This window comes from Danio aesculapii, chromosome 3 (genome assembly GCF_903798145.1).
Source record: "Danio aesculapii chromosome 3, fDanAes4.1, whole genome shotgun sequence".
Taxonomy (NCBI): Eukaryota; Metazoa; Chordata; class Actinopteri; order Cypriniformes; family Danionidae; genus Danio; species Danio aesculapii.
The window spans coordinates 40,603,269-40,619,278 of NC_079437.1; the positions used below are offsets into that span (position 1 = coordinate 40,603,269).

At 35.1% G+C, this 16,010-nt stretch overlaps 1 protein-coding gene across 1 annotated transcript; it reads right to left on the reverse strand.

The window, feature by feature from the left end:
* Positions 1-18: 18 nt before the first annotated feature.
* On the reverse strand, positions 19-15,223 carry syngr3a (synaptogyrin 3a). Its single transcript, XM_056453987.1, has 4 exons — positions 15,023-15,223; positions 11,375-11,609; positions 7,896-8,041; positions 19-3,932 (listed from the first exon to the last, which is right to left on the reverse strand). Exons 1-4 carry the CDS (start codon positions 15,122-15,124, stop codon positions 3,729-3,731), a joined length of 687 nt encoding a protein of 228 aa, XP_056309962.1. The 5' UTR covers positions 15,125-15,223; the 3' UTR covers positions 19-3,728.
* Between the last annotated feature and the right edge of the window lie 787 nt (positions 15,224-16,010).

The window sequence follows — 16,010 nt, forward strand, 5'->3', positions numbered from 1 at the left end:
CGCATCAGAGGTAATTCATTCATGAAAAACATGTCTTTATTTTCATAATGTCTGACAACTGCAGTCCGAAGACATTCTGACTGACGACAACAACAAATCTTTTTGTGTACATCTTTCAATCACAAGACGGGATATATTGCCTGCAGATACAGTATTTAATATGCGTTTAAAAAGAGCTACGGACAAGGTCAAGGCATTTTTTACTGATGCAGATTTTGCATTTTGTCCTTCAAAGTAGAAAAACGAAATAAATTGACAACTCGTTTATCACCTATGCTTTTCAGAGGTGCAAATTTTGACCCAGCAAAACATACCTCAGTAAATGACTCTGAAACTGTCCCGTAACGTTGGTCCATGAAGCATTTTTTATTTTATTTTAGTTTATCTTTTAACAGGAGTGCAGAGTTACAGGAAACACAAGACCCTGATCACTTTCACAAACATACTCCATTTATATGAACTGAAGTACAATCACTATCATTTGTGTATGCTGCCCTATATCTCTGAACACAGAAACAGTACCAAAATCTACCACAGATCAGACAAAGCACTGATGACGGTCACCAAAACACCTTCTTCTTTCTTCTTTTCTTTTTTTTAGACAACAGCCAAGTGACAGATATCTGAAAGGTGTCCCAAACCCATCACTTTGCAAAACACTTGAACGTACACTGCTCTTCAAAAGATTGAGGTCAGTACATTTCTTACTCTCATCAAGTCTTTTATTTCAACTTAAATGCAGTAAGAACTATGCAAAATGTATGACATTTAGAAGGATGGGTTTCTATTTTTCACATTATTTCTAGTTTCAGCATCATTAATCCAGTCTTAAAGCTCCCATCAAATTAAAATAAAGTTTTTAAGATGTTAGTATCAGTATTATCGTTTTTAGGATATCTATTAGCTAGCTGGTGTGTCCAAAACACTGACAAACTTTAGAAGATATAAACCTGATCTAAACAAGTAAAGCTTGCAGTTCGTCACTTTCGCCCTTATTGGATTAACGGTTTTATTAACATCACCTCATACTTTAGAATCTCATCAAATCTTGACCAATCGAATGCTCTCTAGTATCTGACATCAAGATGCTTCTCATTTGGTTTTCATTTGATGTGCTTGAGCTGAACCACATTCACTGGCAGAGCGGTGATAAAACAAAACACTATAGGGTGTTTTTTTTTTAAAGGGGGAAAGAACTACACAATATCCCACCCTCTCTTCATGTTGCGGATGAGATTACGTCAAACATTAAATAAAAACGCATATTTCAAAACACATTTTAGACTTTTAGGAGTCATTATAATATTATTATTTTTGGCTAAAGTGATCAATTTAGAAGAATAATGCTGCCAAATAATGTACATTTATTCACCCTCAGGCCATCCAAAATTTAGGTGACTTTTTTTCTTTTTCAGTAAAATATTTATAAAGATTTTTAGCTGAAATTAGTCTTTGGTGATTCGAAAAATGCAAATCAAAAGCTAACAGCACTTTAAATGTAAAAAAAACAAACATTTAGGCAACACAAAATTAATAGCCATGACTCCTGATGTTACACAATGCTAATAATGATGTAAATAGTGTTCAGTTTCTTGTTTAGACCATTTGATTTTTCTGCTTTGTATGTGTCACGATCACAGCCATCTAGCAGTTGAAGATTGCTGGAGAACTACAAATCTGCTACTGATATGAACTACAAATCCCATCGTGTACCTCACACACACACCAGTTCCAGTTCTCTCCCTAATTGCACACACACAGCTGGAAGTTCATCATAGACTGATTACATGCACTTTATATACTGCTCTCTTTCTCAGACACATTGCTGAGTCCACCCCTTTTCTTTTCTTCCTACCAATAGTACTGAGGGTGGATGGTGAAGCTGAACACGCAATGCCGAATAAAACTCAATGAACGGGTAACCGGTATAATCTAGTGTGATTGTGTGTGGGTAGGTAGGTCAATCAGGAATTTAGCGTGTATAGTGTCAATTGTCCATTTGAGAGATAGGAGGCAGTAATGCACTTATTAGGGAACGTGCTTTTTGCCTTGGGAGGCGCCTTTTTAAAATAATTTACTAACAGCCGCAATCGGTTTGTGTGCTGCTTATGCACGCCTCACATTTTTTCCATTGTGGACTGTGAGCTCGCAGTTGAAAAAGTCAACTTTGAGCAGGAAAAGTGTCTTTTTCATGCTCCAATCTAATGAAAGCAGAGGCGTTTGTTGTCAAAACGACTACGGAGACTTTTGAAGATGGAGGAGAGACTTGTAGTGTTTGTTTTGAGTTATCCGGTGCTGTTCAAATCACAAATCTTGAATATCACAATATTAATAATTATTAAAATTTTGCAAATATCAATAGCAACACTCTCGCACAATACGCAGCTGATTCAATCGTTGCCTAGCAACATAAAAAGCGCACAGTACTTATTTTTTTTCTTGTCAACAAAAAAGACAATGAGCCTCGCATTTTTGCAGAGTAAATTTGTGTTTGGTGTGATCGGCCCCTTAGTCTGCGATCCGCCTTTAAACAAGTAGACACAGAGTCTTTCCCCTGTAACATTTCTAAGCGGTTGCCTTGTTTTTGAGCTTTGCTTTGTTTATTGTTTTAGGTTGTTTTGCGGCCTATCCCGACCGTTCGCCTGCTTTGCTGACTACGCTTTTGGATTACGTTACTGTTTGTTCCTGTTTGACCATTGCCTGTCTGACTAAGCTATCAATAAACTGCGTTTGGACCCTTAACGCCATTGTACCCTGAATCCTATGTTACAATATGACTGACCTGAGTGTTGCCAGGAGCTATAGTTATTAAATTATTATTATTTGCCAGTATGTTTTGTTTGTTTGTTTGTTTTTTGACTTTTAAAGCATCACAGTTTAATCTAAAAGTCACCAATTTTGTTGAACTGAAACAAAAAAAGAAACAAAAGTCACATATTGTATGGTCTAAAGGCGAGTAAATTAACGGCATTTTTTTTCTTTGGATCTTGATTGAACTATACGTTTAATACGTTTAAAATATTTTACATACAGTACTGACCACAAACGTTTAAACAACAGTTCGTTCAAATTTGAAAGACGTGTCATTGTCCAAGGTTGTGACAATCATATTTGTAATTGATTATTTGTAAAGCGTCATCTTAATTTAATCTCAATATTTTCATATGGTAATTAAGATTCACAAATTGTAAGAAACAAAACAAAAAAATCCACTTAAAATAAAATCCCGCTTCATGTCTGAACACGTGTAGTGGCTTCACTAAATCAACATCTTCTTATACACACTTTTAATACATAAGACACCCTTATCTACAGCAAAACTCTATTCTCTTTTAGGAAGACCACCTCTCGCAAGCATTTAACTGGCGAATATTTCAATAAATGTTTGGTGACTCCATGTTTCAGATATTGCACTTTATATACAGTACCCAACAGCAGAACATGGAAACTGAATATATAAGTTATAGATTGTGATGCATGGCACTTCATAATCTCTCTAAATACAACACATGCAACCCTTTTTCGCTTTGAAGCAACACTGCTAACCCCCTCCCCTGATCCGTTTCATTCCGGCTGATAAATTAACACATAATATTCCAAACGAAAGTGAAATCACAATCAACATATTCTTGTACAGAAGTTCACAGAACGGTTACTACCTATGAACATTGTCACACCACTTCAGTTTGAAGACCAGGGCCAGTTGCATCACACGAGGCACTCTGGCTTCAGTAGATTGGCACCTGGTAGGTTGGCGCGGTGGTGTCCAGGTTTTCGGTAAACGGTGCGCTCTTGTATGTGTCGTTGGGTATGGTGTCTGGGCCGGTGGGATACGGCTGGATGGGTGGGTTGCCGTCAATGTGCTCGGTGGTAAAGAGGGTCATGTCGGTCCCTAGCATGTACTTCTGAACCGCTCTTACAGTCAAACCAGCCTGAAATACAAAGAGGAGACGATTGAAAGCCATGAAATACACTGAAATTTACTGATTTTTCAACATGTCCTCCAACTTATACAACAGTATTGACCAGTTTTCAGAGAAAATGAGTAACTGGCTAGGAATAACAAACTAGTTGCGCTACAAACAAGTGTTTGTATGACAGCACATAATAATAATAATAAAACTACATTTACAAAATACTAGTTTGCAACATCAAGAGGCATAACAAACTGTTTTTACAGCTAAAAATCAATGGACATGAATGAGATATAAGTCTAAAGCCAATAAGATTCCCGAATATTGTCAATAGAGCCCCTAACACAAACAATAGATACCAAAAATAAGGCACAATGCATTGTGCGCTTTCGTCAATGCCTAAATTCGTGAATCATGTTGCTTGTTTAGTAAAGCGTTGTGTTGTAGAAGCACAATAATCATTAGTTTGCTCCTGGAGAACATGGGCAATGGTAAAATGTGTGCCTTGAACTGTACTGTACTGCCTGTTCTAAAGCCTCAGCGAAATGTGTTCGTTTAAAGTTGTGAATTTACTCGAAATTGGTCCTGTGCTTTTAACCCAATCAAACGCACACACACTGTGAGCTTTTAACCTGTAGGCACGTGAATTTTAAATACTTCTGCTGTCCCCCCACCATGAGTTTTTAAAAAATATTTGTTAACTAGAAAGCATCGCTTTAAAGTTTCCATGGCGACATGTCAAGTTAATCACATAACACCGCAGCTCCGGCGATTTATGCATTTCTTTGTTTATATTGACGAGTTATATTGTGAAATATCTGATATTCAGATTCTCAAATATGTGTAAGAACATGTATTTCATTGTGAAAACAGTTTAATAATGATCATATTAATTGATCTATTTTTAATTCAAATTTAGTTTGAAACATTTTAAATGTTGCTATTATAATAATAATAATCAATTTTAAAACGTGTGCTGGTAAACTTTTGTTCCTATTTCAGAAATTTGTTTAAATGTCATTACAAATAACTGTTTTGTTAACATTATGAATGAAAACAGTTCATTGAAATACATTAATGAACAGATGGACTAGAGCAGAACAGCTTTTAGAAATCACAATTCACAGTAAAGTAGAAGTCATTGTAGCAGATTAAATATATTTAATATCAATTTTAACAAAGTTAATGTGTCTTTGCTGAATGAAAGTAACCATTGTAATAAAAAAATTGACATTAACTAATATGAACCACTGAGGAGCGACACGGTGGCTCAGAGGTTAGCATTGTTGCCTAACAGCAAGAATGTCGCTGGTTCCAATCCCAGCTGGGCCAGTTGGCATCTCTGTGTGGAGTCTGCATGTTCTCCCAGTGTTGGCGTGGGTTTCCTCCGGGTGCTCCGGTTTCCCCCACAGTCCAAAGACATCCGGTAAAGGTGAATTCAATAAACTAAAATGTTTCCCAGTGTTGGGTTGTGGCTGGAAGGGCATTCGCTGTGTAAAACATATGCTGGATAAGACTATTGAAAAGTGTTAGCTATTGTTCTTTATCATCCTTTGGCACTTTAATTTGTTTAACACACATACAGTAAATTAATACACTTAGTATTTTTGGTTATACCTGTTATTTCAGCATAGGTCAATAGTGTGATAATACCGTATAGAAGCTTTAGAAATTTATTGCAACATGGAAATTGGATACTGGCAGAAGCTTAATAACATATATGATTCATTAACTTTAAGTTGTTTTTATTACACAGGAAATCGCAATTTTAAATGACATTTTAACCCAGTGGTTGTATTTATGCATATTTTAACCAAATTTAGTTTGAAACATTTTTAATGTAGTTATTATTAGAATCAATAGTAAAATGCATATGCAGCTCATTTTTGTGGAAGATATTCCTATTTTTAGAATTTGGTCAAAATTTGTTAGTATTTATGAATGAAAGCAGTTCATTGATGATTAAACAGGCTAGATTACAACAGCTTTTAGAAATCACAATCCACAGTGAAATAGAAGTCATTGTTGCATTTTACAGTGCATCCAGAAGGTCTTCATAGCGCTTCACTTTTTCCACATTTTTATATTACAGTCTTATTCCAAAATGGATTAAATTCATTTATTTCCTCAAATTTCTACACACAATATCCCATAATGACAATGAGAAATTTATTTATTTTTTTAATTGTTGCAAATTTATTCATTAAAAAACCTGAAAAATCACATGAACATCAGTATTCACAGCCTTTGCTCAATACTTTGTTGATGCACCTTTGGCAGCAATTACAGCCTCAAGTCTTATTGAATACGATTCCACAAGCTTGGCACACCTGTCTTTAGGATTTTTTGCCCATTCCTCTTTCCCTTGGATGGGAAGTGACGGTGTACAGCCATTTTCAGATCTCTCCATAGATGATCAATAGTATTTAGATCTGGGTTCTGGCTGGGGCACTCAAGGACATTCACCGAGTTGTTGTAAAGCCACATCATCGACATTTTGGCAGTGTTCTTTGGGTCATTTTCCTGCTGGAAGATGAACCGTCGCCCCAGTCTGAGGTCAAGAGCACTCTGAAGCAGGTCTTCATTCAGGATGTCTCTGTGCATTGCTGAATTCATCTTTCCCTCTACCCTGACTAGTCTTCCAGTTCCTGCATCTGAAAAACATCCGATGGTATTAGCCTGGTGATGAGCGGTGCCTGGTTTTCTCCAAACGTAACGCCTGGCGTTCACTCCAAAGAGTTCAATTTTAGTCTCATCAGAGCAGAGAATTTGGTTTCTTATGGTCTGAGAGTCCTTCAGATGCCTTTTGGCAAATTCCAGGAGGGAGTGGCTTCTGTCTGGCCACTCTACCATACAGGCCTGATTGGTGGATTGCTGCACAGATAGTTGTCCTCCTGTAAAGTTCTCCTTTCTCCACAGAAGAACGCTGGAGCTCAGACAGAGTGACCATCAGATTATTGGATAACCTGGATGGCCTTCCAGCTCTAGGAAGAGTCCTGGTGGTTCCAAACATCTTCCACTTACGAATGACAGAGCCCAGTGCTCATTTGAACTTTCAGAGCAGCAGAAATGTTTCTGTAACCTTCCCCAGCCTTGTGCCTCGAGACAATCTCGTCTCAGAGGTCTACAGACAATTTCTTTGTTTGTGCTTTGACATGCACTGTCAACCCTGGGATCTTATATAGACAGGTGTATGCCTTTTCAAATCATGTCCAATCAACTGAATTTACCACAGGTGAACTCTAATTAAGCTGCTGAAACACCTCAAGAATGATCAGTGGAAACAGAATGTACCTGAGCTCAATTTAGAGCTTCACTCCAAAGGCTGTGAATACTGATGTGACATATGATTTATCAGGTTTTGTTATTTTTAGCAAATTTGCAACAATTTAAAAAGATATTTTTTTACATTGTCATTATGGGGTATTGTGTGTAGAATTTAGAGGAAATACATGAATTTAATCCATTTTGGAAAAAGGCTGTAACATAAAAACTTGTGGGAAAAGTGAAGCGCTATGAAGACATTGTGGATGCACTGAACATGCCTTTAATGTCACTTTTAAAAATAACGTTAATGTGTCTTTGCTGAATAAAAAATGACTTAATAATACGAACCACTGAATTATTCCAAACTTTTGATTCTTAAACATGAATAATTTATGTATACGTTAATAAAGATCAAATAAACAAGATCTACATTTAACTTTTGTTCTTATTCTAAGAAATGGCTTCGTTTTTCCTTGGTTTCGTTCACATCAGGACACTCCACCAAGCACTATTCTCATCCTCATTGACGGCCAGGGAAAAGGAAGTAATTGTATTATACGTTCCCAAATCCCCTAAGGACTGAAAGCCGTATGTAGAGCAAGCTAATGTCGATGGGAAGGGTCATGACGATGTAGTAACTTATACTCAAATGGACTGAAATGGCAATTACTCTCATAAAAAGACAATAAGATGTGCTTTCATTTGTTGAGTTACCCAGGTGAAGATGGAGAAGAAGGAGAAGGTTATGGCAGCTCTGGCAGCATCTGCTCCCTGATTTAAGGGCAGCTCATCTGTGGTGGTGCGTTGCCACTGGTTGGCCAGGAAGCAGAAACCAACAAACCACAAAAATGACCAGAAACCTGTGATCATGCAAAAAGATAACAATCACTCAGAGTAAATAATGACAATAATAGACTGCTTATTAAAATAACACTCCCCTTTTTTTGTAAAAGGCTCATTTTACAACTCCCCTATGGAGTTAAGCAGTTGAGTTTTACCATTTTTGAATCCATTTAGCTAATCTCCAGGCCTGTAGCAAGCACTTTTAGCTTAGCTTAGCATAAATCATTGAATCAGATTAGACCATTGGAACAAAAAATAATAATAAATCCAAAAAGAGTTTTGATAATTTTCCTACTTAAAGCTTAACTCTTCTGTAGTTACATGGTGTACAAAGACTGATGGAAATTGAAAAGTTGCAATTTCTTAGGCCGATATGGCTAGGAACTATACTGTCTTGATTATTGCACTGGAATCAGAGAATAGTTCCTATAGCCATATCAGCCTAGAATATTCTGCTGCTAGGATTTTAACAGGCACACAGATTGGATGTCACATTTCACCAGAATTAGAATCCTTGCATTGGCTCCCAGTTAGATTTGGAGTGGATTTTAAAATTAGGATGCTTAATGTAAAGCTCTACATGCCCTACCACCACATTACATCACTGAACTGTACATCCATACACTCCTAGCTGTAGACTGTGTTCATATCAGGCAAACTTGCTGGTTTGTACATCACACACAAGTCAGATATACAGTTGAAGTCAGAATTATTAGCCCCCCTTTTAATTGTATTTTCTTTTTTAAATATTTCTAAAATTATGTTTAACAGAGCAAGGAAATTTTCACAGTATGTCTGATAATATTTTTTCTTCTGGAGAAAGTCTTATTTGTTTTATTTCGGCTAGAATAAAAGCAGTTTTTAATTTTTTAAAACCCATTTTAAGATCAAAATTATTAGCCCCTTTAAGCTATATATGTTTAGATAGATATGTTTAAGCTATATATGTTTCTACAGAACAAACCATCGGTATACAATAACTTACCTAATTACCCTATACTGCCTAGTTACCCTAATTAACCTAGTTAAGCCTTTAAATGTCACTTTAAGCTGTATAGAAGTGTCTTGAAAAATATCTAGTCAAATATTATTTACTGTCATCATGGCAAAAATAAAAGAAATCAGTTATTAGAAATGAGTTATTAAAACTATTAAGTTTAGAAATGTGTTAAAAAATCTGCTCTGCATTAAACAGAAATTGGGGAAAAAAATAAACAGGGGGGCTAATAATTCAGGGGGCCAATCATTCTGACTTCAACTGTATATGTAATCTGGCTTTTTCTTCCTATGCTCCTGTCCTCTGAAATTCTCTACCTCCTGAATTTAGGGAAATTCATAATTATGATACATTTAAAGTTCACTAGAAAAATATATACTTTTAAACTTGCTTTTACTGGTTGATTATGTGTTATTGTATTATCTGCAGTGTTCAGCACATCGGGAAACTGCATTTAAAGGCGCAATATAAAATAAAGTTTATTATTGTTATATAACTACAAAAGAGTCAACCTTTAAATAGGACATTTATAAATAAACCCTTATTTAAAACTTTTAAACAATATGCTAATGGTCTAATCTGATTCAATGATTTATGCTAAGCTAAAAGTGCTGAGAACCTTGAGATCTGCTAAATGGATTTAAAAAGAGTAAAACTCAACTGTTTACCTCTAGGAGAGTTGTAAATTGAGCCTATTTTCGACAAACCACAAAAAATGCCCAGATACCTGTGATCATGCAAAAATATAAGAATTATTCAGAGTAAATAATGACAATAACAGACTGCTTGTTTAAAGAACACTCCACTTTTACTGTAAATCATTTTACAACTCCCCTACAGAGTAAAAACATTTGAGTTTTAACATTTTTTAATCCATTCAGCCAATCTCCGGGTCTGGAGTGAGCACTTTTAGCTTGACTTAGACCCTTAGCAAAAAATTGCAAAAGAAAATTTGATCATTTACCTCCTGAAATCATGACACTTCTGTAGTTACATCATGTACCAAGACTGATGGAAATTGAAACGTTGCAATGTTCTGGGCCAATATGGCTAGAAACTATACTCTCATTCTGGTGTATTTCTGTTGCATCCATGGTACAGCAGCAAAATTGCTTATTATTATCCTTATTAGTCCTTATTATATCATTATTGTGCCGTAATGTGAGTACAGTTCCTAGAAAATAACAACTTAGTACACAATGTAACTACAGATGAGTCAACCTTTACAGTTGAATTCAGAATTATTAGCCCCCCCAGTTTATTTTTTTCCCCAATTTCTGTTTAAGATTTCTTCAACACATTCCTAAACACTATAGTTTTAATAACTCATTTGTAATAACTGATTTATTTTAATTAGGTTAACTAGGCAGTTTTAGGGTAATTAGGCAAGTTGTAGTATAACGATGGTTTGTTCTGTAGACTATCAAAAAAATATATAGCTTAAAGGGGCTAATAAGTTTGACCTTAAAATGGTTTTTAAAAAATGTAAAACTGCTTTTATTCTAGCCGAAATAAAACAAATAAGACTTTCTCCAGAAGAAAAAATATTATCAGACATCCTGTGAAAATTTCCTGAATCTGTTAAACATCATTTGGGAAATATTTAAAAAAGACAAAAAATTCAGAGGGGGCTAATAATTCTGACTTCAACTGTAAATAAGAAATGTATTATTACATTTATTTAAAATTCTTAAACAATATGCTAATGGTCTAATCTGATTCAATGATTTATGCTAAGCTAAAGGTGGATCTCCAGAACCTGGAGATCAGCTGAATGGATTAAAAAAATAGTAAAACTCAACTGTTCAACTTATGGAGGTTGTAAAATGATCTGAAAAAAAGTGGAGTGGTCATTTTGGTTTTGATGTACTGTAATGCTGTTTTGGGTTCAAGCCTCTACTCATATAAATTGAGAAAACTCTCTCCATAGCTATTTATGATCACTGTTTAGTCATATCGCACATAGAAACTAATCTTTTACACCATGATGTTTACTACAGTCTCCAGACTTGCTGCATCCCAGACACCAATATTAAAATGGTTTAAAAAGATGAATCACTGTCTGACCATCTGAGAATATGCATGGACATAAACATTACAATCATATTTTATTATAATCATATGACAATTTTGTTGTTTGCTCTTGGCTTCTGATGGAGAGGTGGACCCAGAAACTTAACATGAGATTACTGAGCCATTATTTACATAAATTACATAAGATTAAAGTGCTATACAGTAGCAAATTGAGGCTATGAGTTGTTGCCAGATCCCATGAACAATTTGCATCTTAAAAATGGGCACACTGTAACAGAGAGAGTCTGAGTGTGATTTGGCTTTGGCTTTTATTGTTTACCTGAAAATCCAATGTCCAGCATCACTGCCTTCTTCCGGTCTTTAATGCTGCTGATTTGCTGGAACTTGATGTCGAGGATAATGAAGAAAATGCAGGCTAGAAATGCTATGAGGCCAATGGTGGTGCCGTAGTTGCAGGCATTGTTGTTCTTGTTGAAAACGCAGTAGAGCCTCTCACTGCCGTGGTTGACGTAGCCTTCATTTATTATAGATCCAAACACCACCATTGAGAAGATCTGATGTGGAAAACATAAGCATACATGATCTATTAAAGGCTGTTATATGCATATTACTGTAGAAATGACATTAAATAATTACATTTTGTACTCAGGGAGTTTCAAACTGTGACAGATGCATCCTATACACTTCCAATGCTACTTTTTTGTTGTTGAATTTTTACATGTTTTCGTATTTTTACACTTTTGTCTAGTCTTTAACTACATATCTTCATTTTTTAAAATATTTCTTACAAATCAGCAATGGTTATACCATTTTAAAGACATTGTTCGACTAGAACAATCCACTGCTTTAATTAACAGAGCAAAGATTTCAAAAATTCTTCATTGGAACCAAATACATGACAATTTGATCTCATTATTAAAACTTAAGCGATTTAATTTAACGATGTAGGAGAAATGATTAAGATGTCTTTTAAGATATAGGTGACAACAAACTACCTTCTCTTTCTGTTTGACCTGTTTTACAATCATTTTATTAGACACTTTTTTCCATTTATGTACTTCTCTGACATTATGTACTGTTGAAGTCTGAATTATTAGCACCCTGTTTATTTTTCCCCCCAATTTCTGTTTAACAGAGAGATTTATTTCAACACATTTCTAAACATAATAGTTTAAATAACTCATTTCTAATAACTGATTTGTTTTATCTTTGCCATGATGACAGTAAATAATATTTGACTAGATATTTTTCAAGACACTTCTATACAGCCTAAAGTGACATTAAAGGCTTAACTAGAACAAATCATCATAATTAGGTTAACTAGGCAGGTTAGGGTAATTAGGCAAGTTATAGTATAACGATGGTTTGTTCTGTAGACAGTCGAAAAATATATATACAGTTGAAGTCAGAATTATTAGACCCCCTTTCAATATTTTTTCTTTTTTAAATATTTACCAAATGATATTTAACAGAGCAAGGAAATGTTCACAGTATGTCTGATAATATCTTTTCTTCTGGAAAAAGTCTTATTTGTTTTATTTCAGCTAGAATAAAAGCAGTTTTAAGGTCAAAATTATTAGCCTCTTTAATCTATATTTTATTCCAATAGTCTACAGAACAAACCATCATTATACAATAACTAGCCTAATTACCCTAACCCGCTTACCTGCCTAGTTAACCTAATTAACCTAGTTAAGCCTTTAAATGTCACTTTAGGCTGTATAGAAGTGCCTTGAAAAATATCTAGTCAAATATTATTTACTGTCATTATGGCAAAGATCAAATAAATCAGTTATTAGAGATGAGTTATTCAAACTTTTATGTTTAAAAATGTGTTGATAAAATCTTCTCTCAGTTAAACAGAAATTGAGGAAAAAAATAAACGCGGCTAATAATTCAGGGGGGCTAATAATTCTGACTTCAACTGTAACTTAAAGGGGCTAATAAGTTTGATCTTAAAATGGATTTAAAAAAATGTAAAACTCCTTTTATTCTAGCTGAAATAAAACAAATAAGACTTTTTCCAAAAGAAAAAAATATGACCAGACATACTGTGAAAATGTCCTTGCTCTGTTAAACATCATTTGGGAAATATTTAAAAAAGAGAAAATAATCAATGGGGGCTAATAATTCTGACTTCAACTGTATATAGTTTTTTCCCCCCTTTTATACTTATTTACATTTCTGTTTGCATATATGTATATATTCATAAATGTGTGTTTGTTTGTGTGTACATATATATAATTTGTATTTTTTTTTATTTTGTTTCATGTTATTATCAACCATGCTATACACATTGAACCAAGTCAATGTTAAGGAATTCTGCTATTACCATTGTTGATAACCATGTTTACTAAAAACACAATAAAGTTTAAGTAAAAAAATTAATTCTTATTGTAGAAGTGCAGGACTTTTAGGCGAAAAAAATAAATACAAACTTGATTTAAAAAGTGAAAATAATAAAGGGTGACAAAATACAGTCCCTAAAATGTGCACAATTTAGATAAGAAAGATATATTATTCCATTTAACTGTTCCTTTTTTCAATAAAATGGACCCCCACGGTTGCTACGCCCCTGGTCACTACTGAAGCCAAATCTGCAGCTTATCTAATAAAATAACTTATGATAATGGTTCAAAAACTAGTACAGCCAAATTTATAAGTTATAGAAAACTATTAAATACAAATTTGAAAAGAGGAAAAAACAAGAGAAGCAAAAATATGAACAATTTTGTTGAAATTTTGTAGATTGTAATTATTTTTTCAATATTTTTCATATACATATTTCATATATTTCTAAATATGTTTGGTGACTAAAATATTATTTTAATAAATATATCTGCTTAATAAATCTGTTTTGTTTAAATGCACTAAAATACATCGCCTATATTAACTGAATGAATAAAATATTCATTTTCAAAATGGGGTGTGCTCAATTATGCTGAGCACTGTATCATCTGTGTGCAAATATAAATAAATTATAATAATAAATTTCAGTTACAAACTGAAACATGAAGCTGCACAGATCTGACCAGCACATCCACTGAACATAATGCACTGTAGCTGCTATCAATCAATATTTTCCATTTGCAAGGCCAACATTTCCTAAAACTATAGTTTTCAAGATTATAATCCCTATTTTAATATTAAATTAAAACCTTTGACTGACAGAGACTTGCAATGCACAAAGCAAGGTCCACGTGATGTGTTTGTCTGATGCAAATAAAATCAAATGGAAGTAACAGTGCACGAGCGTATAGTAATGCAACAGCCAATCAGAATCGAGGCGCCGGTCATATAGAAGCAGACTGTGGCTGTAGCTAAAAACCCAAGCGTGCTGCCTAGCTAGACAGCATGATGAGAATCAAGCTCAAACACACTCGATGCTTTAAAATGAGGCAGCTTATTATGTTTGGAGACACACTTTAATGATGTTCTCACTGGAAAAAAACACGTATTGCATAATAGAGAAACGCTCACCCACGACAAGAATATGTTTCTTTAATATTGATATATTGCTTTTATGGCTATTTAAATTGTTATTTCTGTTTTGAAGTCACGCCTAGCGATAAGTAGGCACATTGATAAATATAATACATAATATCATAATGGTATAATTAACGATTTCATCTCAAAATAAGAAACGAAACATCAAAAAGTAGTGCGTGTGTTTATTATATTAATGCTTTTATGTGTTAATATTCGCGCATGAATCACATGAGTAGCCTCGTCACCGGGGGCAAATACGCTTCATGACATCAATACGCCGATATTTCCATTATAAACGAATTTTCACCTTATATCCCCCCAAATCTATCCACATCCATGCGAGCGTCAAATATCCCAGTGACCTCATTTAATTATTAAATGAGCGCGGTATGATTTTTGATATGCTCTAGGTGGTTCTCACAGTCGATGAGTCTCTCCTAGGCTGATATTATGATGTGTGGGTGATTAAATGTCTTACCCATGACAATATTCTGAGGATGGTCTGCGGCTGTTGGATGAAGGCAAAAGGGTCGAACGCAGCCCCGGCTCTCCCAGCGCCAAATGAACCCACTCCGTCCATTTTCCTCCTACTGTTATTCAGGCTCTGGGCTGTGGGTCGAGGTAGGCACACATACACACATTTACACAGACACACACACACACCCCACTGCCTGTCAGAGGCGTGCGCAATCTCTGTGATTCTGAGTGTTATATTGTCTCAACAGCAACATCTACCGACTACATCGCGTCCTCAGCTGGGAGAGCGTTGATTTCATATGGCACGACTGGGTAACATCACTAGCAAGTGGGCCAGGTGAAAATTTTTGGTGAGTATGCAGATTGTTTTGACAAGGACACTATTTAAAGATACTGCTTTATAGCATACAAAATATCAAGTGACTTTGTGGAAGATATTTTGAAGAACAAATTAAAGAGCACCTATTTTACCCCCTTTTCAAGATTTAATCTAAGTATTTTGTGTCTCCAGAAAGTGTCTGTAAAGTTTCAGCTCAAAATACCTATCAGAATATTTATTATAGCTTTCAGAATACTGGACTTTTCTGCTCTGAACACAATACAGCTGTTTTTGTACCCTGTGTCTTTAATGCTAGTTCTTCCCGCCCACCATTCCCATGTACCTGTCATGCTTTTCACAACCAGACGCGCTGATAAAGTGTGCTACTCACAGGTAAATAGACGTTTGAACATTTTTAGTTTACTCGCTTCTTTCGTGAGTCAATTCCGCTTGATTAGCGTGTCACATTCACTTCACAATAGACGCGGATTTGCATCATGGGTGGGGCTTCTGTCTGAGTTCACTAGATCCATTCAGAGGTGCACGCAGCTCTGTGAGTTCATCAACTCCTCCAGAAACTATACCTGGATGATGGAAGCTTTAAGTAGTGCTTTCGACTGAGCCGAGCCCAGTTTGATGAACTGTTGTCCGGTGTCGGCAAGAGGATTTT

Bases quoted from the DNA above. Each gene is read 5' to 3' on its own strand.
- syngr3a (XM_056453987.1), bottom strand. From the start codon at position 15,124: ATGGACGGAGTGGGTTCATTTGGCGCTGGGAGAGCCGGGGCTGCGTTC. The intron at 11,610-15,022 runs GTAAGACATTTA...TTTCCACATCAG, and splicing joins TCCTCAGAATATTGTCATGG to ATCTTCTCAATGGTGGTGTT. The intron at 3,933-7,895 runs GTAACTCAACAA...TTTGTATTTCAG, and splicing joins TCTTCTCCATCTTCACCTGG to GCTGGTTTGACTGTAAGAGC.